The sequence below is a fragment of the Mesocricetus auratus genome, unplaced genomic scaffold, assembly GCF_017639785.1.
Source record: "Mesocricetus auratus isolate SY011 unplaced genomic scaffold, BCM_Maur_2.0 Super-Scaffold_100010, whole genome shotgun sequence".
Classification (NCBI taxonomy): Eukaryota; Metazoa; Chordata; class Mammalia; order Rodentia; family Cricetidae; genus Mesocricetus; species Mesocricetus auratus.
The window spans coordinates 60,261,431-60,285,868 of record NW_024429194.1 but is presented as its reverse complement, the minus strand read 5'-3'; the positions used below and the strand labels follow the sequence as shown (position 1 = coordinate 60,285,868).

The 24,438-nt window shown below is 37.2% G+C and overlaps 1 protein-coding gene across 1 annotated transcript in view; it reads right to left on the bottom strand.

Annotated features, from left to right (window-relative positions):
- Positions 1-1,098: 1,098 nt before the first annotated feature.
- The window catches only part of Col5a2 (collagen type V alpha 2 chain), a 123,399-nt gene continuing 100,059 nt past the window's right edge, over positions 1,099-24,438 (bottom strand). Inside the window, exons 34-54 of the mRNA XM_005084481.4 lie at positions 23,119-23,226; positions 22,784-22,837; positions 21,326-21,379; positions 21,096-21,149; positions 20,617-20,670; positions 20,128-20,235; positions 19,970-20,023; positions 19,473-19,526; positions 18,429-18,590; positions 17,709-17,816; positions 16,606-16,713; positions 15,526-15,579; positions 13,432-13,539; positions 12,881-12,934; positions 10,438-10,545; positions 9,733-9,786; positions 8,384-8,491; positions 6,217-6,508; positions 4,633-4,820; positions 3,088-3,327; positions 1,099-2,814 (exon numbers count right to left, since the gene is read on the bottom strand). Of these exons, the coding sequence (XP_005084538.1) occupies positions 2,668-2,814; positions 3,088-3,327; positions 4,633-4,820; positions 6,217-6,508; positions 8,384-8,491; positions 9,733-9,786; positions 10,438-10,545; positions 12,881-12,934; positions 13,432-13,539; positions 15,526-15,579; positions 16,606-16,713; positions 17,709-17,816; positions 18,429-18,590; positions 19,473-19,526; positions 19,970-20,023; positions 20,128-20,235; positions 20,617-20,670; positions 21,096-21,149; positions 21,326-21,379; positions 22,784-22,837; positions 23,119-23,226 (2,271 nt within the window). The 3' untranslated portion in view covers positions 1,099-2,667. The remainder of the gene's footprint in view (positions 2,815-3,087; positions 3,328-4,632; positions 4,821-6,216; positions 6,509-8,383; positions 8,492-9,732; positions 9,787-10,437; positions 10,546-12,880; positions 12,935-13,431; positions 13,540-15,525; positions 15,580-16,605; positions 16,714-17,708; positions 17,817-18,428; positions 18,591-19,472; positions 19,527-19,969; positions 20,024-20,127; positions 20,236-20,616; positions 20,671-21,095; positions 21,150-21,325; positions 21,380-22,783; positions 22,838-23,118; positions 23,227-24,438) is intronic.

Below are 24,438 nucleotides of genomic sequence, written 5' to 3'. Positions count from 1 at the left end.
TCAGCCTTTGGTGAGTGGTGCTACTTCTGGGTTAAATAGTACTGGCTGGTAAAGAAAAAAAAGCAGGTTGAACAAGTCATGAGGAACAAGGCAGTAAGAAGCCTCCTCCATGGCCTCTTCATCGACTCATGCCTCCAGTCCCTGGAATGCAATGAGCAAATGTAATTGAGATAAACCCCTTCCTCCCCAAGTTGCTTTTGGCCATGGTGTTATATCACAGTAATAAAAACGCTAACCAATACCATTTTGGGGAAAGCATAATGTGAGTTTCGAACTTTTTTTAGCATCACTCATTTGCTGTCTTCACTTCGTTTTCTTCATTAAAGCTTGTTTGAAAGAGTTTTTATTTGTAATTTTTAATCAACTAGCAATAAAGAAATGGCACTAGCCCCTGCCCCAGATGTAGATTATTTTGCTTTTGGTCATTTAACATCCAAATAGGTTATGAAGGTAAAGAAACCCACTGCTCTGAAGAGACCTGTATACCTAGAACACAGGACGAGATTTGAAGTTTTGGTGGATGAACTATTCTCACAGCATCTTCGACCTTCAGGTAAGAGCTGGTATTCTGTGGGTGGAAACTACTGGTATTTTTATTTAATGGAAATCAACATGTGTTTTTGGATTACTTATATGAACCTGTATAACTTATATGGGTTGGAATTAAAGAAAACTTACAGCTATCCTTAGTTATACAAATTCAAGATGTAGAGCTCAGGTAATAATTGAATTAGAAAAATGAAGTTGTGAAACAAACATTACAAATAAGATGCTGATGGATGCTCAAGATGATACTTTATACACATTGAGACATGTTTTATTATCAGTTTATTCAGCCAGGGAATTTTCGTTTCCTTTTGTCTTTACTCAGTCACTAGCTGGAGTTTTCTAAGGCATAGACTGTCTTCACTGATGTCATCATGCCTTTGTGGGCAGTATCACAGATTTTTATTTCTAAGTCAGTGCAGATGTAACGGAAGGTACTGGTTGTATCTTCTATTAAATGATAAACAAAAACTACCGAAAACCCTTAGTTTTCTCTGTTGGAAGCCAAAAGGATCTAATGCGTTCAGAGGAATTCAACAAACTGAGAACAGCTGACATGACAGAAGCATGCATTTAATTCCTTGCTTTGCAGAGATACATGACCAAAGCTGTGTGCGTGGCTTGTCCTTTGGAAAGGCCCAAACTATTAATTTTTAAGTAAGAAATAACAATGGAGGAAAAAAACACAATTAAGAAAAAAATACTTTGAGACACAAGGGAACCTGTGTATACTGGACTAAGACACATGCAATTAATACAAAGCATTCCAAAAATAGTATGAGGGGAACTGTCAACAGGACTGTGAACAATGTTCTGTCTCTCAGAAATGGGATGTTTAACAGTTCTATGTTCACAAATGGCATTGATGAAATCATCTTTAATTTTAAAGAATTTTATTGAAATAATTTTAGCACCATCATTAAAAGAAAAGTAATAGTATTTCAGCCCTGCCTATCCCCAGTCTTGGAATAACAACAGAAACACAGCACCTTTCAATATCTAAGGTATAAACAAGAACAGGAAGTCTATCCCAGCTTCTAAAGATGAGGTAGCTCATGCTAAGAAATGTGGGGTCATATTTTCTTATGAATGTTCTTATTCAAATCCTCACATTTGATTCGAGGGATCATCATAACTCGGGGTTTCTAGACCTTTCCTTTATGATAGGCTTCAGGAAAATGAGATGGTATCTGTTAGGGAGTCTCAACTTCAGTTACTGGGTGTGTTTAGAAAGTGATGTAGGTAATCGTTTTGTGTTTGTTTGTGTTTTTTTTGCATTCAATATCTTCTTAAAAACTAAGCACAAATCACAAATACAACTTCTACCTGTATTGAAAGATTACAACAAATAGGAAAATGTTACTCTTAAATTTGAAATAAGAAAAAATCTAAATGTATCAATTTTTACAACACAGATTGGCAAATCGAAGCACTTTTATGAGTTTCTTTTCCTCCTGAAATTCAGTGACTGTGTGTTGTTTAAATATTTCATTTAAGAAAGTGGAAAGATGATACATTATATTCTCCTTAAAGAATTTCTATAATTGTAGTACAATATCAAGACATGCATGAGAGCTTCAGCCACAAAGTGAAATACTTTGCATTTGTTTTCCATTGATGATATGGGAATAAGAGGACACAGAAGGCCACTGTTCTCTGCTTTCCAGACTGCAGTTAAGCAAAGTCAACATGTGCTGAGGCTTTACTCACTCCGATCTGTAAGCTACCTGCTAGGAAGAAGAGTTTCCTCATAAATACTAAGCAACCCATTCATTACAGTGAAGTGAATTGATGAAAACATGTTTATTTTTTAATCAGTTTACTTTTTGGTAAAGGTGGTCATTGTCATTGGTCATCTTAAATTTAAACTGCCGTATTGAAAAATAGTTTAAGTCAATTGAACTTGAGGATTGTAAGTAAAATAAATATTCTGAAGAATTAAGGAGGCCAGGCACTTCAGACCATATGTACAAAGCTGGTGCAGGACCAGACATCACTTCAAGAGTCTCAGGATCAACCTCAAACAGGCAAAGTTCTTGTGAATGGTGGTGGTCATTGATGGCAGTGCTCAGTGTCATGGTGGTGGTCACTGATGGCAGTGTCGATGCTTTTGGGCTTCTGTTACATGAAACAAACTGGCCCAACTTCAATGCCAAATTCCTGGTCTGTGTTGCCAATATCCACGGGAGCAAGATCTATGATGGGCAAGCGGGCCACGTTCTGTGTTCTGTATTCAAAGATGGTCTTGCCCACATTTCCATTACGCTTCTGGAATTCAACAGGGCAATGGTGAATAGTATATACAGTTTTTCTAAGAATTTTACACAGCAGCACCCTCCCAAAGGCAACTCTTTATATCATAAAAAGCAGTGATGTGCACAGCTCAGGCATGTGTGGCACTAGTGTGCATGGCAGGAAGGGGACATGCAAATCAGCGCATGTAGACTAACAGCAGTTTACGACTGAAAGTGAGATTCCATAAGTTTAATGACTGAAGAAAGGAGAGAAGTTACAGAGGAACACAGCTGTGGAGGCACTTACGGAACAAGTGTCTTGAAGAACTGTGTATCTGAATCGAATATTTCCTTCTCCTTTGATTTCTAAGTCATTTGACCCTTTGAGCACCACAGCTTTCTTGAGGTTTTTGGCTTGGTCATCCATGTATCCCACAGTGTTCCTACAGACATAGGTGATGTTCTGGGAGGCTTCTTTGGATAAGAGGCGTAGGAAGGTCATCTGAGTGATGGCTGTATTAGGTGACTGATAATCTCCATATGTGAACTAGAGAAATGACACAACGGAACTGTGGATTCATGATGCTGCCCAAAGAGATGGCATATTGATGACAGGTAGACAGACAGAGAGAGGACTAACTGACTATAGAGAAGTCAAAGTTGAAAATATTTGTTTTCATACAATAAGATACCATACCTATACAAAGGAAAATATTTTCAAATATTTATCCATAGTCACAAGTACCTGTGTCCTCATGACCTCAAAGAAGAGGTTAGAAAAATAATTTAATTTCCCAGAGAAAAGTTAAATGCTTTTAAATCTGATTCAATTGTATGTGTATTATAAGCATTATACTTAATAAATACAACTCAACTTTTTCACTAATTAGATAAAAATAAGAATTAAGTATAAATCTATTTTACTGAACAGTTAAATACATATCAAAAATATTATTTTCTATAATATAAGAGCCCAAAATTCATTTCCCACTTTTCTTCTCATCTGCAGCTTTGGGTTCATTTTCAGTGGCATCATTTTGGTTTCTGACATATTATTTTGCTTAAACTACGTTTCAGCTGTTTTAAATTTAAATTTTTATTTTCACTAAATGATAATAGATTCTAGCTTATTGTATACAGAATTATAACTCTTCCATAACATGTTAACTGGGGCAAGGTTGGAAGCAGGGGAGGTAAGGTGATATGAAATGCTGATTTTGTAACAGGAAACACCAAGGTCTGATAAGCTCTGAACCCTAGAATATAATAGAAACATGAGGTAGACTGGAACCCAGAAACACTATAACATAATTCATCTAATTAGAAAAAATGAGTAAACTTTAAGTAATACTTCACAAATCCTAAGGGATCCACTTATTTTATTAATTTATCTAATATGTATCATCATTTATCATTCTAGATACTACACTAAACACTAGCATTCACAAAGACAGTGAGGTCAGTCTTACCACACTTACTTTAAAGTAACTATAAGGTTTTGAAAAGTTTAGTAATTTTATAAGTTTCAATTATGATCCAGGTCTCTTAGAGCAGAAACAAGACCCCTCCCACTATAATCCATAGTCAGTGGCATGTATTAAAGACACTAATATTAAATATTATTTGTTTCATCCTATGAAAAAGGAAAATTTATAATTACAAATCTATATTAATTAATCTTGATAAAACTTGTTTAGAAAAAGATTTTGCATTTATAATGAGAACATAATCATTTAAAAGTAAGCATAGTAAAAATAAACCCATTCAAGAATAATAGCATTGCTTTAATAAATGTGGAAAAAAATAAATAATAAAAAGTAAAAAATATAATTGGGAGTCAACAGTAAATCACCTGAGATCCTCTGTTCATGTCGAGACCATACCACACAGGCTTACTGTCGGGAGACTTGCTGGCCCACCAGGTTTTAAGTGGAATGCTGGCTGGGTTTGCAGAAATACATGTCTCTCCTGTTTCCATATTACAGTAAACTTTGATTGCATCTTCAGAAGATCCCTGGTTAGGATCAATCCAATATTCACCTATTTTTCAAGATAGAAATATCTGCTAAATGGAGATGATCTCAAGATTCATGATTATGAATCTATAAGGTAATCAGTGGAGATTGACCCTTTATTCAAAATGGGATTGTTAAGGGAACTGGGAGAAGGCTCAGCAGGTAAGATGTTAGCCATGATTACATGATAGCTTGAGTTAGGATCCCCAAAATCTATACAAACTAGATGGATATGGTGGTCCACTCTCAATCCCAGCATATGGAAAGACAGAAAGGGGAATCCCAGGGTAAATCAACAAGCTAGAATATCTAAAACAGTGAGCTGTGGACTAAGCTATAAACAGTCTTAACATGTAAGACATTCAGTAATTTAAGAAGATATCAAAGGTAGCTTTCTCCACATATTCACATGTACTCACACAATACACATGCACGCAACCACTCACATATACATTTAGGTAGGAATGTGACTGTTAAACACTGGAAGCCTTCTCAATGCTTACTTCCATTCAAAAGCACTTTTTCAAGTTGTGTATTTCAGACTAAAAACATCCAAGTGATTTCCAAAACAAGATATACTAAGACAGTGCTTGATGTTTGGTATGTAATCATATAAATATACAAGTAAATATACTTACATGTATCTATGTAGGTCTATATACACATGTGTGCTATTTTGCATAAACTATAAAAATTTAATTTTGAATGAAATGAAAAGGGAGATGTAAATTATACAGTTAATAAGAAAAGTGTGTTGTTTTTTGGAGAAAACATTTTTAGTTGTCCCTGTTGATGCCATCTCAAAGTTAACTGAAACTTTGGTATTTTACAGCTCATTCTTATAGTTGTAAATACGCCTTTTCTGGGTCTAATTAGATCATTCAAAATCATTGAAGAAAGCAAACTGAGAACACTGTCATGCAATTAAGGTGGAAGCACTGCTGCATTCCAAACTGCCTTGAAGTTCACTACACATGTTCCTGCCAGGAAGGCTTGCAAAGGAGTGATAGGCAGGACATTAAATTGCAATAAGAAGATCCCATATGCAAATAATTTAGGGAAATGCCTACTTCACTGGGTTCTCAATGGTTTACCTAATCTGGATGATCATGAAGGTGAGAGAGCATCTTTATTTATGCATGAGCAACTATTTTCTGAATGTACATATGTGTGTGTTGGGACTGCTTCCTCAAAACTAGGTTTTAGTAGGATATGACCTCTATTGAATATATTACCCATCATTGTTACTATATAGTTTTTCATGTAATTGTCTCTACCACAAAACTATAAGCTCTGTGGCATGTACTTAGTCTTGTCTTTTTGCCTGCCATTAATTATAAAGTTAAAAAGTGTTTTGGGTCACAGTTGACAACAACTCAATACAAACAACCTGCTTCACATACTGCCTCCTATCTACTCACCACTCTGCTTGGTGGAATGGCAAAGCTTTAAGTCATCACAAGTCCGCGCTGGGTGCTTCTTGGAACCATCAGGGCTACGCATGGTTTCAATCTGACTACTGAGGGACTTCAGGGTAGCATGGACCCCAGGGTCAGTTTTGTTTGTGTCATCAGGAGCCGCCTGGTCTTCAGTAAACTCTGGAAGTGGATCTGGCATATTCTCATCATAGTGGCCCATGATGTCACCAAGGGCAGCAGTAAGATGACCCGGGGGACCTGGAGGACCAGGGGGTCCAGGTTCACCGGGAGGACCCTAAATAGGAGAAATTGGGAACACATTTAACAGTGTTTTGTTTTATGTTACTAAACTGCTGCTGAGCAGTGCACTGGCAGTTACAACTTGGCACACCAATTTGTCATTACTGAAGAAGTGTGACTCATGCTTTTTAAACAGGCAAGGCTAGCCTGTCAAGAGACAGATATGATTGCAAGAATGGGAAGTAATGTAGAGTTGTTTTTCAAGCAAAAAAGTCTTCAACTCAGCCTCTGAGATAAACAAAGCTTAAAGCCAAACTCTTCTCTTTGATGTCTTCTTTGAAGATACGATGTATCTCATGTGAAGAACATCCAGAGTTACATTCTTTTCAAAACAATTTTGGGCAAGATACAACTGGAATTCTTCAAAAGCAGCTATGTGCAGAAGGCAAAATGGCTGGTAGGGTATGGAATCTGGTTCTGTAAGTCTGCATGCAAATACCAGGGAAATAATCACAAGACCCCCAACATGGAACTTGTTGGCTCCTCCAGATCAAAAAGAAAGGCAGGAAGTTCATTTTCTATGTAAGTGAATTATGGTGAATGTAAAAATTCTCTGTACTGAATAAAGTCCAAGAGAAGTTCCAGTTAGCCTTTCCATAGCCTTAAGGATAGGCCCTGCTCTTCTGTTTTCAGGAAGACTGAAGGAATGTAAAGTCTCAGATAAGATGGAAAAAAGTAGTAAAGTTTACAAGTTAAGTGCTTTCCATTAATTCTTCTGCATTTTCAGAGAAAGAACTGAGTCTTGAAAGAGCCATGTAACTAAAGAGACAAGGTGCCCATATTTCAGGTAGAGAGCACCGTCCTGATGTGCCAGTACTGGCTCTGCAATTCACTGGGGCCTCCAGGCAACATGTGGTAGCCTCTATGCCAATGTTTTCACATTCTCAAAAGACTAATGATAGTAAAACAGACAGATGATGGGTAGATGGATAGATGGATGACTGTTTTCTGGAAAGTCATCATGATTCCAAACATCCTATTACACTAATCTGAGAGGAATAGCCTCATCTCACCAAGAACACTCAGTACATCAAGAACCACACAAGTCACAGATAAACAGTATGACTGTTTGCTCTTCATGGAGAAAGAAGGAGGGGACATTCTTGACTATGATGATAATAAACCTACACACCTACATAAAAATAATAAATATTTTAATCAATGGCACAGTCACTAGAAGAACAAAGACTAACAAGGTAGGGTCAGATAAAAAATATCAAAGAAACACCAGACAGAAGTTTAGATACACACAGTACATATGTATGTAGATAGATGCTGCATGTCTAAGAACAGAGAAGCTAGAGACTAACTAACATGGTTTATTACTTGATATCATCTTATACTAAATGCCCTTAGATTTGTAATTGAAAATTTTAAATTGAAATCTTGAACAACATTTTCAGTAAAGAAACCTTTCAAACTCATATAATCATCTTGTTGCAGTCTCCTGCTGCCTTCATGTCCCTGCCATGATGGACTGTACCATGAACTATGAGGTAGCATAAACCCTTTTTCAATTTGATATTATATTGTCAGAGTATTAAGCAGCAACAGGAAAACAAACTAAGAAAAATATAATTTCACACAATACATTAGTTGCACAACTTTGATAAGAATGCAGCCATTGCTTGATATTTGATCTTGGTGTAATATCAATTCAAGGACTTGATATATTGAACTTTCATTTTGTATGTTCTAAATACTGTGTATTAAAAGACTTGAAATAATTACTTAAGGAGATAAGCTTCAGTTGTGACTTCTAGGTTTATTTAAGGAGTCTCTTAAAACCCTTGTTGACATGTTTGCACAGATGCTTTTGGATAGACCCCATCCTAATGGCAGCATCTTCCACGAAAACTTGTGAGCTTACCTCTGGTCCTGCTTCTCCTACACTTCCCCGCACACCAGGAGGTCCAATGGGTCCAAGTGGCCCAGGGTTTCCTTCTTTGCCTGAAGGACCTACTGGTCCTGGAGGACCCTGTCAGAACACAAAAACTACATTTCAGAAGAAAGACTTTGCAATGTCTCTCTAATAAAAGAATCATTATAGAGATTGAGTAATTACATGATTGCTCAGATTCCAGTCTTAAGTTGCCTTTCAGCATTTTGTTACACTTATAATTCCATTGTGTGTGAACTGCCCATCATTAATTCTGGGTAGAGGACCAAGGTAAGCTAAAAATACTAACAGAGGGAGTGGCACCATTAGGAGGTGTGACCTCCTTGTTGTAGGAAGTGTGGAGGCAGGCTCTGGAGTCTCATGTATGCTTAAGAAACAACCATTGTCTCAGACCACTTCCTGTTGCCTGAAAGATATAGGTCTTTTAGCTACTTCTCCAGCACCATGTTGGCCTGCGTGTTACTATGTCTCAGCATGATGATAATGTACTAAACTTCTGAACTATAAGCAAGCCATTTAAATGAAATATTTTCCATTGTAACAGTTTCTGTGCTCATGGTGTCTTTTCACAGCAATAGAAATCTTAACTAACACTCATGCTAATCACCGGTTTTCACTGGTAGAAACTGTTCCATCAAATTGTTCATAAACCTGGTTGGAATTTCAATTACTTTAGAAGGAAATGATGTAAGTTGAGTGTTTGCGATAACCGAGCCTCAGTACTTACACTACAGAATCTCATCATATCCTAGCCTTCTTCTTCTTATTATTAGTCTCAATTTATGTTATACTTAAACACAGCATATTTGTTTTGCTAATTCATACTGTCTTAGGACACCAAAGACACATAAGAAGCAACATTTATATTACTTTAGAATTTCTAAAAGCCTCACATATTGATTTTCTTTTATGACTTGCTTTCAAATTATCTTTTTATAAACTTATTCTCTGGTTTTACCACAATTAAAGAGCAAAACATTTCTATCTCGAAAATCCATTCCACTTCACGAGTAAGTCCAATCATCTCAAAGAATTCATGTTTAATGAAAATTTAACCTCCAGTAAGAAACTGAATAGAAGAAAATATAAAAACCTGGGTAAGAGGTTTACCATGGGCTCACAGTAAAATATATGATATATCAAATTCTAGGATATTAATACTTAATTACTTGCTAAGGTTGTCCCATACATCTTCTGCAAACCTCAGAAACCATGAACCAATGAATCTTTAATACCAGGAATATTGTATCAAGAAACAGTATTATGTCGCTAAAGGCTTTATTATGCACACCTGAAACCTAAGAGTTTCTGTTACTTACTCTTGGGCCAAAAGGACCAGGGATCCCAGCACTTCCTTGTTCACCATTTGGACCCTACACAGAAAGAATATTGAAAGTGTTGCTAAAACATGAATATTTTACATTTTTTAAAATTTTAGTTTACATTACAACCACAGTTTTCTCTCCAACCCCACCTCCCGGCCCTCCTTGCTCTCCTCCAGCCCACCCCATCCACTCCTCCCATAGGGTAAGGCCTCCCATGGGGAGTCAACAAAGCCTGGTTGGTACATTAAGTTAAGGTCCCACCAAACTCTTTCCCCATGCATGACAATTCAGCCTGGAATCCTACCATAGTGAATAATCTCCAAAAAGCTAGCTCATGAACCAGAAAAATAATAAATACAAATATAAATCTTGCATTGTGTTGTGTTTTGTCTTTGAAAGTGTGCTGTTACTAACTTTAGCACTAGAAATGAAGCTATTAACTTCCTTAACATCCAACTAATATTGAAGTCAACTATATATGTAAAGGGGTATGAAGATGTTTGCTTTATTTCTTCCCCTACAACATATGTATGGGCATTTACATTAGGTAACTATGTAACTATCAATATTTTAAGTACATTTTAAATTAAAATGGCATACAAAAGCATCAATCTATTTCATGGAGGGATTGGTAGTCCTGTGAATACATCAGTATATTTTCACATGCAAGGAAAGACAATGCTTAAACAAAAAACTTACAGGAGGGCCAGGGAGACCCTGAAGGCCCGTGAAGCCTCTGTGACCTTTCTGACCTCGGTCACCTCTGTCTCCATTATCACCCTTGTCACCTCGAGGTCCTTGGGGTCCCTATAAATAGTCAGTCATTAATATTACTTCTTAAGACTACAGTTTCCTAAAATTTTACTCTTTTTGGGGGGGGGGTCGAGACAGGGTTTCTCTCTGGCTTTGGAGACTGTCCTGGAACTAGCTCTTGTAGACCAGGCTGGTCTCGAACTCACAGAGATCTGCTTCCCTCTGCCTCCCAAGTGCTGGCATTAAAGGCATGCGCCACCACCACCCAGCTGCAATTTTGCTCTTTAAGACTGTATTTACTTTAATTTTTAAATAGTTTCTCTGAAATTAAAACTTAATACTAGCTTTTATTTTCCAAGTTTTATCTAGGAATACTATATTTACATATGCAAATAAAAGGATAGGCTAGGACTGCTGGGACTATATTGAGAAACAAATAAATGCTTAGTATGTATATTTGTACCTCAGAATAACCAACAGCAACCTAATTGGACTTAGGAATCACTCAGTAGGAAGCAATTCATGTCTGGAAATTTAGCAAACTACCCATGGCTAGTGAGATCATGGGCCCTAGAGGAGAACACCGTAAACTAATTTCCAACTGCATTCTAAATACTTATCCATAAATCCACAGATAAAGCTCTATACCCTCTATTAGACTCCTCTCAGAAATCCACACTGGTCAAAATGCAGAGAACAACTGACCACGGGATTCCCCATGCATCATTAACACATCTACAGTACAACCCCTACACATAAGATTCAAGGAAGATCACAAGATCACAGAAGAAGGGGAGAATTGGTCTTTTCCAGGAGCAAACCACTGATAGGTTATCTAATCACAAGAGGTCAGCCTCAAATGCATATATACATATGGGCAATGTAAAATGCACTCAGCAGGTTGTATTTATAGGTACGTATGTGTAGACATTTAAAGACGTGGTAATGAAACTGAGAGGAAGTGGAGAGAACACTGGAAAACTTGGAGAAGGAGGGAGAGGAGGAGGGTAGAAACGATGCAAATATAATACTCATGTATAACATTCTCAAAAACATTTTAAAATTGGGGCAATGAAACTGAAATATTATCAGTAAGCTACATTCATTACACACACACACACACACACACTCACACGAGAGACAGACAGAGAGAGAGAGAGAGAGAGAGAGAGAGAATGTCATCCTCATCATATCTACAACAGTCTGTTCTCAAATCCAAGGATCCTGATCCTAAAAAACTATAAAGAAGAATCTTATTTGTGATATAAGCCACATCCAGAGAAGTGGTAAAGGTATCCACCAGGTGGGTTCTGTCGTTGATTTTGAGTGCTATAAAATGAACACTGCTTCAGGGTTCAGTTGCTCACACTGAGCAGACAAGTGGCAGATGGCTAGGGTTAGATGTGTTATCCTTGGTTTCCTGGAAGAATTGGAACCCTACTAATCTAACTTTAGAGAATGGATAGAATGATCAAATCCAGTGGATTTTAGGCTAATATTTTTCCCTTTTTATGTTTCATTTTGTTTGCTTTTTGGGTTTAATTTGGATTTCAAAACAATCTGATAGACTAGAGAGTTTTTAATAAAACAAAAACAGTAGATATTGATATATAAACACTAGAACACAATCCATTCGACTACCCATAACAGATAAAGGTAAACTTGAGTGGAAGCTCTGTACATAGATAGCACCATAAATCTAGCCCAGACACCTAGGATGGAGAGCCACAGGGAAATGTCATAAGCAGGCACTGGATTGATCAGCTTACCTTGGCGTACCTCAACATAGCTTTTGCCATAAGTCAAATAAACAGTCCCTAAACTAGCATCGCAATGGCAACCCATCCCTCGGACGTACTCTTGCTGTTCTAGACTCTGCCTGCTTCCTGTCTCTCTAGCTCTCATCTATGACCTATGGCAAACTTCTTTCTAAAAACTCGCCATTCATTTTGTTCATGAAATCTACATGGACCTGGAATCCACTGGATGGGAAAAATTTTTCATCCTTTGATATCTCAGGACCTCATCTCCCCCCACCCTACCCCTCGCCCCCTTAGCTACTGTACGTCTGAAGCAAGAAAACTTCTATTACTCTCAAGGACACTCCGTCTTCCCCACATCACTTTAAACTCAATCCCCTTGTGATTTTTAAATGCAGCTTTAAAATACACTGCCATTTGTATAATTTCTTTGTAATAAAATCTTTCAAAATCTGTCTTCTATCTTTCTGAAATATCCCTTACTGCTACATGTCATTATTGGTACCATGTCACAAACTTTCAGGATTCTTTGGGTCAATAACTATCTATAAATATTAAATTAAATTTCCTCTTTGTGTATATATTTTATATAAGAAAACATATCTTAGTTCAGAAAAGATAGAGCTTACAGGTAAACCACGTTTTCCAGCTCGGCCAGGTGGTCCTACAGGGCCTCGAGAACCCTAGAAAAAATCATAAAATTTATTATCTTAAAAAATATAAATGTAAATATGAATATAAATATGAGTAACATATTAACATAAGCAGAGATATAAATAAAATGTGCACAATTATAGCTAATTAATTGATGTCTGGCAAATGTCTCCACATCAGGTAAGAATGCACTAACTCTAGTAACACATTATAGTCAACATTTTTCTTAGCTTTACCACATGAAGTTCACTTTTGTTGACTATTAAATGATATTGCTTACTTAATTTTATTTATGTGTGTTATAGTTCATATAAATCACAACTTGTTTAGATAACTAAAGTAATTATATCAAGATCATATATTCAAAAAATAACTCATTTTTCAACTAAGCATACATTTTAATTCATAATTGTCATTATTTAGAGTTCTTAACTGACAACATATACAAGATAGGATGAATATACACATAGTTACAGGATAGAATATCAGTGTCATAAAACTGTCAGTGTGAAATTGACTTTCTTACAGGATCTCCTCTTTGTCCCGCATCTCCTGGTGCACCAACAGGCCCAGGAGTCCCAGGGGCACCCTGAGAGCCTGGCAGACCTGCAGGCCCAGGGTCTCCACGGTCACCCTGACAAGAATAGAAAGAGTATTGTTCTTTAAACATTCATTCTATAATAGCAACAATATTCTATATTGCTCATATAATATACACTATAAAAACACACCATTTCAAACATGCTGGCTTATTGTTTTACTTAACGGCTTTGCTTTTATTCACTACTCTGTACATTATACTCAAGGGACTAAGGTTGTTTTTCGTCTGCTTCAGATCTCATCCACCTCCAGGACTGGCTGTTCCTTATGTTCGGACTGTTGAGAGTACTGGAGTATCACCTCCGGAATGTAACATTTGCTATCCTAACTTCCTAGACTAGCAGTCTTCAAAGGAGTGTCCAAGTTTTTAAAACACCGTAATTTCAGAGTGGGAAAATGTTAAGGAAACCACTTCCTACATTTTCAGCTCCATGGAGTCTCAGAATACTGATTCTGAGAGTTCTTTACTCCTTCTCCTTCCCCACCTCATGGAAGAAGGCAAACACTATGACAGTTGCAGTCCTGTATGCTACAGTGCCCTTGAAAGTAACTGCTTCCGAGGGGCACACAAAGATGTCTTCATATTGTTAAGGTCTCACTTGGAAAACTGGGAAAGAGTCCTCCCTCCTTTCGCTCTATGACCCATACGACAAGGCTCTAAATAATAGCTCCTTGTGTTGGCACAGGTTAAAATCAATGTGGCATGAGCATGCGTGGACAACTAATGAGTCAATAAAGGGAGTCAAACTTCATTTTCTGACAAATTAATTCTATCTTGACGTATTAATTTGGCAGCTAGGGCAGCTGGAGAAGTGGTCTGGAGTGCTGGAGAGATAGCTCTGTAGCTAAGAGTACTGGCTGCTTTTCCGGAGGTCCTGAGTTCAATTCCCGGAAACAACATGGTAGGTAGCTCACAACCATCTATGGTGGGATCTGATGCCCTCTTCTGGCATGCATAGCACTCATACATGAAATATAAATAAGTAATTTGGCAGCTAGAATTAACATTTGCATCTAAGCTAAAGAGCACATATACAATAAACTGAAGAGAAGATTTTGAAAACACATCTTTTAAAGCACACAAACAGCTGCAAGTTGCAAGGAATTGCCTGTGCTGTATGCATTCAACTTTGGGATTAAAAACAAAACAGCAGTTTAAAGTGCACGTAGGAGTTCAAGAAGCTGCAATAATATTTCAGGGAGTGCATTTCAAGACCTTTGAATGCTTTCTGCATTCCATGTATACACCAGTAAGGGCAAATTCTCCAGATGTTAGAAAATTTTCTGTGGCTATGATAGATAAGGAGAGTTTTAGCCCAGGACCACCACCCCTGAAACACTCCACGCTCCTGTTATAATACACAAGCCTTCTTGAGTCCTTACTCTACAGAAGAATTTTAAGCCTGGTATTAGCATGTAAACACTTGCACTAAGCATATTTAAGGTATTGGGAAATAGACTCAGAAAACTCAGTGTCCTGTGGCTGATTTGCCCTTGGTGGCTGGATCTGTTTCCTAACAGCTGTGCAACCATCAAAAGAGACTTAGCTGCTGATACACCTGGGAAAATTGTCAGCTCAATGCAGGTCTAATTTAAAAATACACAGTGTGTCTACCACTTAGCAAGCATCATGGCTTATATTCTTATAACTTATCTCTTTGGGGAATAAATAGAAAAATGTAGATGTCATACAGCTATGTGAGTGATATGGAAATTTAGAAGGTCCACTTAAATCTTCACACAAAGTCTCTATGTCACACCAAATATGAAAACATTTTTGTTCCTTACTCTTGAAATATATGTCATACTTTGTCATGCATCCAAATATCATTTCATTTAAAAGATAATCCAAGGTTATAACCTTACTAAAAAGCTTGCCATCAGAAAAGTCAGAGTTGCACTGTGCCTATGGGGATAACTGTTATCAACATCATCATCATTATCATCATTATTACACTAGAATTACAGTGATTTCAGGTTTATGTGACTCTATCACTCTAATCGGTAGCATTGCACTCACCCGTTCTCCAACTGCACCATCCCGTCCTGGGGTACCATCATTACCAGCTGGACCCTAAAAAGAACAGTGTTTGAGACATTGCTTCACAACATTCATCCCAGTTGACAGGAAAGGAGCAACATGTTGTACTTTACTCTTCTTTAAACTATAAAATAGCACTCAATAGGAACCTTAGCAGGAGAAAAATGGCTGCCAATTTCTTCATATTTTCAATTGCTTCTAAAATTACCACATTCTTATTGGCTCAAATTATTTGCCTCTAGTTCTCAATTTTACAAAGAAAGGTCCTCAGACACATTTAAATAGATCAAAATTACAGTGCTGCTATCTTGCATTTTGTCTGAATTCCCACTTTGCTTTCCCAAATAATATTTTTAAGGTTTTGAAACCAGATAACTGTGCTTATATTATATGATTCCATTTAAAAGTGTATATTATTCTTTCCTTATTTTGCTTTGATAATTTTCAGAATTATGTTTTAATTTTTTGATAAAATTAGCTTCAAAATCATTGATCAATTCTTTCATGAGAACGTGATCTTTTGGCAATTGACTCATTAAGCGGCCGAGCCGAAGGGTATTCCAGACTCTAGTGTCTCAAATTGCCTGTCAACATTGTACTTCCTCTTAAAAGAACTAATGGGATGTGACAATCACAATGTTACTCTGTAGTGATAAAGGGGAATGTCCTCTACTTCTTCTTTCTTCTTCATGAGCAGCAATAGTTTCATCAATCCTATCACTGAAAAGTTTGGCAATTTGATAAATATCCCATTACAGTAACAAGGGAAAGATGAATGGCTATGTCCTTCCACCTTCAAAACAATTTCCCCAAAGCTAAATCAATGGAAATCCTCAACACAGCTTTTATGAAAGTCAGTACAAGGGCACTGATTTAGTTTCTCTAATATTTAGCAACTCTCTAGGGAGGTGGAGTACATTAAACAGCCTGACAAGAATCTTTCGTAAGCTCTTCTGTGCAATCCATCCCTAAATATCTACATCGGCTTCATAATGGAAGGATTATCCCCATCACACTCAGCTGAAAGAGAAGGTATTTTCTTTAGAGATCAGCACTCACTTCTGGCCCTGGTTCTCCTACAGGACCATTGGAGCCTGGGGGTCCTACAGGTCCAGGGGGACCTTTATCTCCTGTAGCACCAGTTGGTCCTACTTTTCCTGGTGTGCCCTGAAATTAAAGCACAAATATGTCAACCACTGCAGAAAAAAATTAGGAATACCAGTTTCCAGAAGGATCTATTTATTTAGTAGTGCTTCAGTTTCTCCTCCTACAGAAAGAATTGTCCAGTATCGTACGGCACCCATGATTACTTGAAGACATGCCCACGTCTTATCACCTTACTTCTGACATATCATAGAGACAGAAGCATCCTGTACCACCTGCATTTTGTGTTTAAAATATATGTAGTCAATTATGGCTTTCCTTCTGGAATCTGTATAACTACAAAGATATACACCCTTTTCACTCCTGGGATTTGTTTTTTTTTTTCTTCAGCTCATTTGTTTTAAATGTGTCCCAGTACTTTAGACTCATCACTGAAGAATTTTACTTTCCAGTTCTTGCCTCAGTTCTGTTATCATCAAGATAAACTTGAATTCCTAAATGTTGGCTTCATATTTCTACCCAAAGTTCTTCTAGTTTAACATACCAGGAGCCCAACCTCTGTCCACATTCCATAAAAACACCATTTTCCCATCAAACGTTGTAACCACTCACTGGTAACATCAACTACTTCGGAGTTTTTACAGCATCAAACTTCCTTCTGTATTCCCAAGACTATGAGATCCTCAAGCAACCATGGGAAACAGGAGATTATAGTTCACCCACAATCACTTCCAATGTGACCTCAGCTTACCTATTATCTTTTATGGTTTACTAAGAAGCATGGTTGTTTTTTTAAGGATGTTTATTTTAAAAGATACTACCAAACCACCGTACTAGCATCATTTCTATCATTGAAGACATACATGAGTCACCAAGCATTCAAACACTAGCTCCAAGGTTAAACAAGTGTTTGTCAAGGTTGTTAAACATTTAACATTAAGGATCAAAGGTTTTTAAAAGCTAGGAATTTATGTCAGCTTAAGACTGTTTGAATCAACTCATCAAGCAAAACAAATCAATTCTTTCTACGAAATGAGTATTGACCAACAGCTACTCACCGCTGGGCCAGGAAGACCAGGCATGCCTCGCTCTCCACGTTGTCCAGGCATTCCTACAATCCCTCTTTGCCCAGTGGTACCAGCCGGACCAGGAGGACCATCTGGACCCTAATGGGGATGGCAGACTATAATTACTACTCTACAGAATAGTCCATATCTGAGTAATTTATATAGCTGACTGTAGCCTTGTAGAATTTGAAGAGGTATGAGGAAAAAAAGTTATCTCATCTCATCAAACTGTGAATGTTAATACTTAAGAGTTCTAGTACAGCCTCTAACATTATTCAACACTTGGAAAGCAACTTGATAACGAGTGAAAATAAAAGGAAAGAGCTATTGGAAAAATTTTTTTCTCATTTTTAAAAGGACAAAAAGCAAATTTAGAAGGATTATATTTCTAAAAGTGATAATATTTAGTAGTATGTAAATATTAAATATGATAATGTATGTTTTACTTTCTTCACATAGGAGATATTCAATAATGAATGTCTTTTGGTTTATTTTAGAAAGCCACATCCTTCAACCTTTTGTAAACTTATCGATATATATATACACACTTTCATAGCAGAGAATTAGAAATTGTATATAACTTGGTGAGATTAAAGCATTTAGAAATGTTTTCAGAATAATATTTTGATAGATTTTATGGTAGTGATTATTACAGGGTTCTTCTTATAAATATTCCAGTTGGAGCTGTAATGAAACAGATGCCAAACTTACAGGCTGTCCATCTTCTCCTGGGTCTCCTTTGTCTCCTGGGCCACCAGGTGGGCCAGCTGGTCCTCTATCACCTACTCGCCCATGAGAGCCAGGATCTCCACGAAGACCAGGAGGTCCCTCTTTCCCAGGCTCCCCTATGGGCCCCGCGGGTCCTGGAGCTCCCTGGCATCACACAAAAACAAACAATGAGAAGGGAATAATGGAAGGTAAGTAAGAAGAATTTATCCAAAGGGTTCTGCCTCAGCCACAGAGGCCACAGCCCTACAGGATTGTTTGCTATTTTCCTAGATAATTGGTCACTTCCAATACTTATGCAAAGCAAAAGAAAACAAAGCTTACCATAGATTAATGCCTAAGAAAAACCTAACTCTCATTTTCAGATGACCATTTAATCCCTCACTATTAAGAGCTATGAAATTAATTTTAATTTCCATGTGTGTTTAAGGTTCTGTTCCAACCATAGATTATAATGTTTTATTTTATTTGAATTTACTAAAGAAACTCTCAGAGGCTGCCATAATGGTGAAGCTATCAAGCTCCCTCATGCCTCTTGCCTGTGACATGGGTTTGATGCCCAGCACCTGCAGGTGAGCACAGCTACCTCTAACTCTAGTCCCAGAGGATTCAACACCCTCTCTGGCTTCCACTCACTCCTGCATGCATGTGTTTTATAAACTCATGCAGGTACACACACATGTATATATAAAAAGAATGAACTTTTAAGAAGAACTTTTTGGAGATTTTAGAGATGCATTCTAAGATTTATTATTAGCTCATAACAAAAAAGGTACGTAGAACTCAAGCAGAAGCAGGGTCAAACATTAGCTTAGAAAGAACAGGCAAATAATCTCTTCCAAGTTCATTGACTGGAAACTTTGAATTTGCTTTGGTGAAATGTCACTGTGATTACAAGATGACCAAGAGGAAAACAAATCAGTAAGAGATTAAATAAAAATAATAATTAAAATACCACATGTGTGGCAGTGCACATGCAAGTACATGCATTAGAATTACTACCAATGATGTAAATCTAAATTGACTTACAGCAGGGCCTGGGGGCCCAACTCTGCCTGCAGAACCAGGAAATCCTGTAGCACCCTGAGAAAAAACATCATACAATCTGTCCAGATCACATCAGTTCTTAATTTTCCTGAAGCTTACATTTCACACAGGAGGCTCGGGGCCTGTTGATCCCTTCCCTTCCTCTCGGTCCTCAAATGCTTTAGAGAATCTAGATTAACTGATAGAGTTACACAATTTTTCTATTTTGACTTTTATTTATGAAGCATATAAAAGTTGAGCTAAAACCAACTACATAAAGCGTTTTTACTTTGATATGTAATATCTCTGCTCCATATGAAGCAGTTGGGTTTTCACTACTAAAAAAAAAAACTGATCTTCACCCCAGATCACCAGCTTAAGCTAAGCACCTTTTGCTCTATAGTACGGCTGATACATAGGATAACATGTTATTACATCCTTAGGTGACTTGATGTTTGCAACTGGCTGTGCACAATTCCCAGAATAACAAAGAGACTCACAGGCGGACCCTGGGTTCCCCGACCACCTTTCAGTCCAGGAACGCCATGCGGACCCTGGATGGAAGAAAGAAACACCGCCAGTGTAAGCTAAATGCAGGTACTGTGCATTGTAAATATTGGGCCCTGGTGTCAAATTTCCCTTTTCATTTTTAACTCACATGAGGGCCAGGTGATCCTGCTAGCCCTTGTGGTCCAGGAGACCCAGCATCTCCCTTCTGCCCCGGCTCTCCAGGTTCTCCCTTGACTCCAGGTTGTCCATCAGGACCCTAAATGCAATTTTTCAAATGAGTAACTGTTTTTAATATTTATAAACAAGTCATTTCATAGTAATTAATACTAACATGCCATTTAGTCTTATAGGATGCTGTTATTTAATTAGTCTAAGCATGGCATGGGGGAACAAAACCTCAATAACATCTTGGGAAAAAATCTTAGACTATGTTCATTATATAAAAAAAAACTACATATGCTAAAATATTATAAGCATCATCTTTTGTTCCACCCATGAAAAATATGTTGAATAACACATAAAATATTTTAAAAGTTAAATATTTTAATATATCTTAAAACATGAGAATTAACACTTAAACTCATTTCTCTACTAAGAAGTGTATTAATTTATAAGTTGGAAACATTTGAATTTTTACCTGGGGTCCAGCAAAACCAACAGCTCCAGTTGGACCATTTTCACCACGAGAACCCTAAAAGGAGACAAGAAGGATGGAACCTTTCACACATAGAGTGTACATTTTATGTAGTTAACTGTATATAGGGAAGTCGACTGCATTGCTTGAGGAATATCCTTAAGTGAGATAATAAATTGGAGGTCATTGAACAAAATTCTCAAGATCAAAGAAACTTAATTACTTAGAAAAGTTCTATTTACCGAGATTTAATAGATTGTGCAGCCAATAATTTTTTAAGTTTAATGAAAATGAAATTTGAAAACCATGGAGCTATAAATAACTTATCAGAATAAACATGAGAATTACATAAAGAGACAGATGGTTATTAATTAGATAGATAATAGATAGATAGATAGATAGATAAATAGATAGATCAACAAAAGAAAAAATCTTTTAGTGTTCAACCTCACACTAAAGATTATCAAAAGATTTTCACTTACAGGATTGCCACGAGAGCCAGGAGGACCAACTAAACCTCGAGGACCAGGTTCACCCTAGAAAATAGGTTTTAGATAGCTAAGTATCCAATACATAATACAATTGAAGACCACTAGACACCATGTGTAAGTAGACCAAACTCTGAGATGATCTATCTCTACCACAGTGTTGGGAAACAGCAACATTTTAGGCCTTGCTGTTTTGGAGTGCACAGTGACTTCTTTTAACTTACCTTTTCTCCAGTAGGCCCTGCAGGACCTGGTGGCCCCAAGGGACCTGGAAGACCCTGCAAATTAACAGAACATATGTACATTGAAGGAAAATGTGTATATAAATTTCCATGCTTAAGTAAATAAGCAAACAAACCAGCTAGTGTTTTTGTAGCATGACTGCTTTTGCAAGTCATTTCCTACCACAGACAACACCACCTCTACATTCTCAAGACTTTTGCCATGTCGTCCATACACTAGCAATCAGATTTTCTCTACGTAATGTTTTGACCTCTTTCATCTAACCCTGTTCAATACATGAAACTGTCTTCAAATTAGTTCTAAATTAGCAGCTTTCTTTGCCAATGTTTATTTGATTTTATAACCTGTTTAATTTTGCTAGTATCTATTTTGAAATTGGGTATAGATTGAAAATTGGCTCTCCTTTTGTGATATTTTCTTCAATTTTAATATAATAACAAAAATGCAATGATTTTATTAAAAATGCAATTATACATGTCTTCAGGGTTGAAAATGAAAGAGCCTTCCATAGTCAAGGCTCACTGCTGTTGATGTATCCTCTATATGGGGAATGTAGGGACAGTTACCACCTGGGGCAATGCCTTGGGATTCAGGACACATAATCTCAATTTGTAAGTGGCTGGGTTGTTTGGGGTTCTTTAGAAAAAAGTGCTCTGCTAGCTTGTGTTTCTTCTTCATAAGCAGTCCAACATTCTTTTGTCATTAAAGTTATATTTGCATTGTTGAAAGAACATAAAGAGTAAAACTGATAATTGTGTTTTCTTGTGAAAAACTTTTTCTTTTTTTCCAGATCTATATCAGAAAACATATTCCTATAATAATTTTCCTAGAACACTTCCTGAGACCTGAGTAAAAACCAGCTCATGCCGGGAGGTGGTGGTGCACGCCTTTAATCCCAGCACTCGGGAGGCAGAAGCAGGCGGATCTCTGTGAGTTCGAGGCCAGGCTGGACTACAGAGTGAGTTCCAGGACAGCCTCCAAAACAATACAGAGAAACCCTCTCTCATAAAAAAAACCAGCTCATTGCTTACATGCATAAGTAATAAAAACATCCTGTTCATATAGGGGAGGATGTTATTAATACAGAGAAAACATGTTGTTGCTTTCTTACAGGAAATGCCTCTTTCCTAAAACAATGTATTGCCACAAATAATTTTTATTTTCCCTGATCTATCACACATATTTTTAGAAGCATAGTAGATACAGGGATAGCTTTATGTATTCTATTGCTTTATTTATTTATTTATTGTATTACTGTAATGCAGGGTAAGTAAAATAAATACCACTGTCGATCTACATCAAGTCTCAAAAGGCATCGTCTTTATATTCTTGAACATAAATCAGCATGAATAACTTTATTGTTAAAATTTAAAGGAAGTTTGTAGAATGAATGATAACGTAGGTTTGTAGCTCATGCAAGAAGATATACTTTCCCTTACCCTTGCTCCATCATTTCCAGCAGTTCCTTCAGCACCTTTCTCTCCTATGCCACCCTGGAAAAACACAAAACAACAAAATACCGGTTGTTTGTTTACCTGTGCTTCCTATGCTCCAGATGAAGCTTCTTGAGGGCAAATGTTTACTTGTCTCCTTCATAGCTCAGAGTACCACCTACAATAGTACCTGACTATGCATATTCTCAAAAAATAAAGATGCTTAGAAGAAAAATAGGACTTATTACTCAGGCTGATTGAAATAAAAGGCTGCTTAGGAAATACTATCATAGAAAATCTCAAGACATACACTGGGAAAATTAACATAAAACAGGACTTACCCTGTCACCCTTGGGGCCAGGTGTTCCTGCAATTCCTCTTTCTCCTGGCATGCCTTGAAGACCTGGTGGCCCTGTGTCTCCAATGGTCCCAGTGGGACCTGGATTGCCCTAAAATGAATAAATGATGAGATGATGTTAGTATATTAATATTAAAACGTGTGAAGTTGGAGTTTTTGCCAGTCTAAAATAATTGAATGTTAGCAGTTAGATAGTATGGCACAATGCTCAGATTTTGCACTTAGGGAAACTGTGTCTCATTGGGAGTTCTTAAAAACAGCTTTGATTGATATTCTGAGTTTTGGCTTAAATTTCTAATTTCTCTCTTTTGTTAACTTCAGCCCCTCTATTATATTGTTCATTTTTCCAACTTAACTGTTCATTTATATGCATTTAATTTTTATTTGCAATTAGTGTATAAATTATTAGATTTCATTGTGGATCCTACTCATGCCTTCCCACCCTCTTGGCATCTCTTGTACTATACCACCTCTAGTGGCTTCTTTTCTACTTTCATGTCACCTGTGTGACATGTTGCACGCGCGCACACACACATACACACACACACACACACATACACACACACAGAGTCAATATCCCTTTACCCCTCTCATGGTCTCACCCTAGTTTCATGACTCATACCTACCCTATATTTATACATAATTAAACACAAATTTGAATAAAAATAAAAATGAATCTTCTTTCAAATATAATTAATTAAATTGCCTTTGTGTTTCCCTCCTCTGACCACGACAGACCCATTAATAAAAAAAGAAACATTTCATTATTTCCTTGGAAAACCTGTGAGATTAAGCTGGTTCCCAGCTATTTGTATAATCAAATTCAGATTGGTTTTGCTCATCACTGTGGACTTTGATGATATTAAAGGCCTCTTAGTCCTATGATGATGTGAAATTCCACTTCAGTTCCACACATGAAAGTTGGTTACATTGTTGTCCACTGATCCTAAAACAGCACATGAAACCACACAGGCATGTTCTCAATGCTGCACTATATTCAAAGCTAAATACTTTCAAACAGGCATTAACTGTAATCCTGGAGCCCAGATGAAGAACATGGGCACATGGTTTGCTGTGCCCACTAATAAACTGTGATGCACCTTTCTTGTCTCTCTCATTCATAGATGCTACCAGTAAGTGATTTTCCATTTCTCATCCCTGTTAATTCGTAGATGTTATCAACAAAACATACAAGCATGGGGAACATAAGCGGAGTACCCTGTGTCTGGGGTCATCATTCCCACCACAGAAAGTTCACTCTCTAGTTGCCAGGGAAAACCAAAATGCAACCATTAAAGATTTG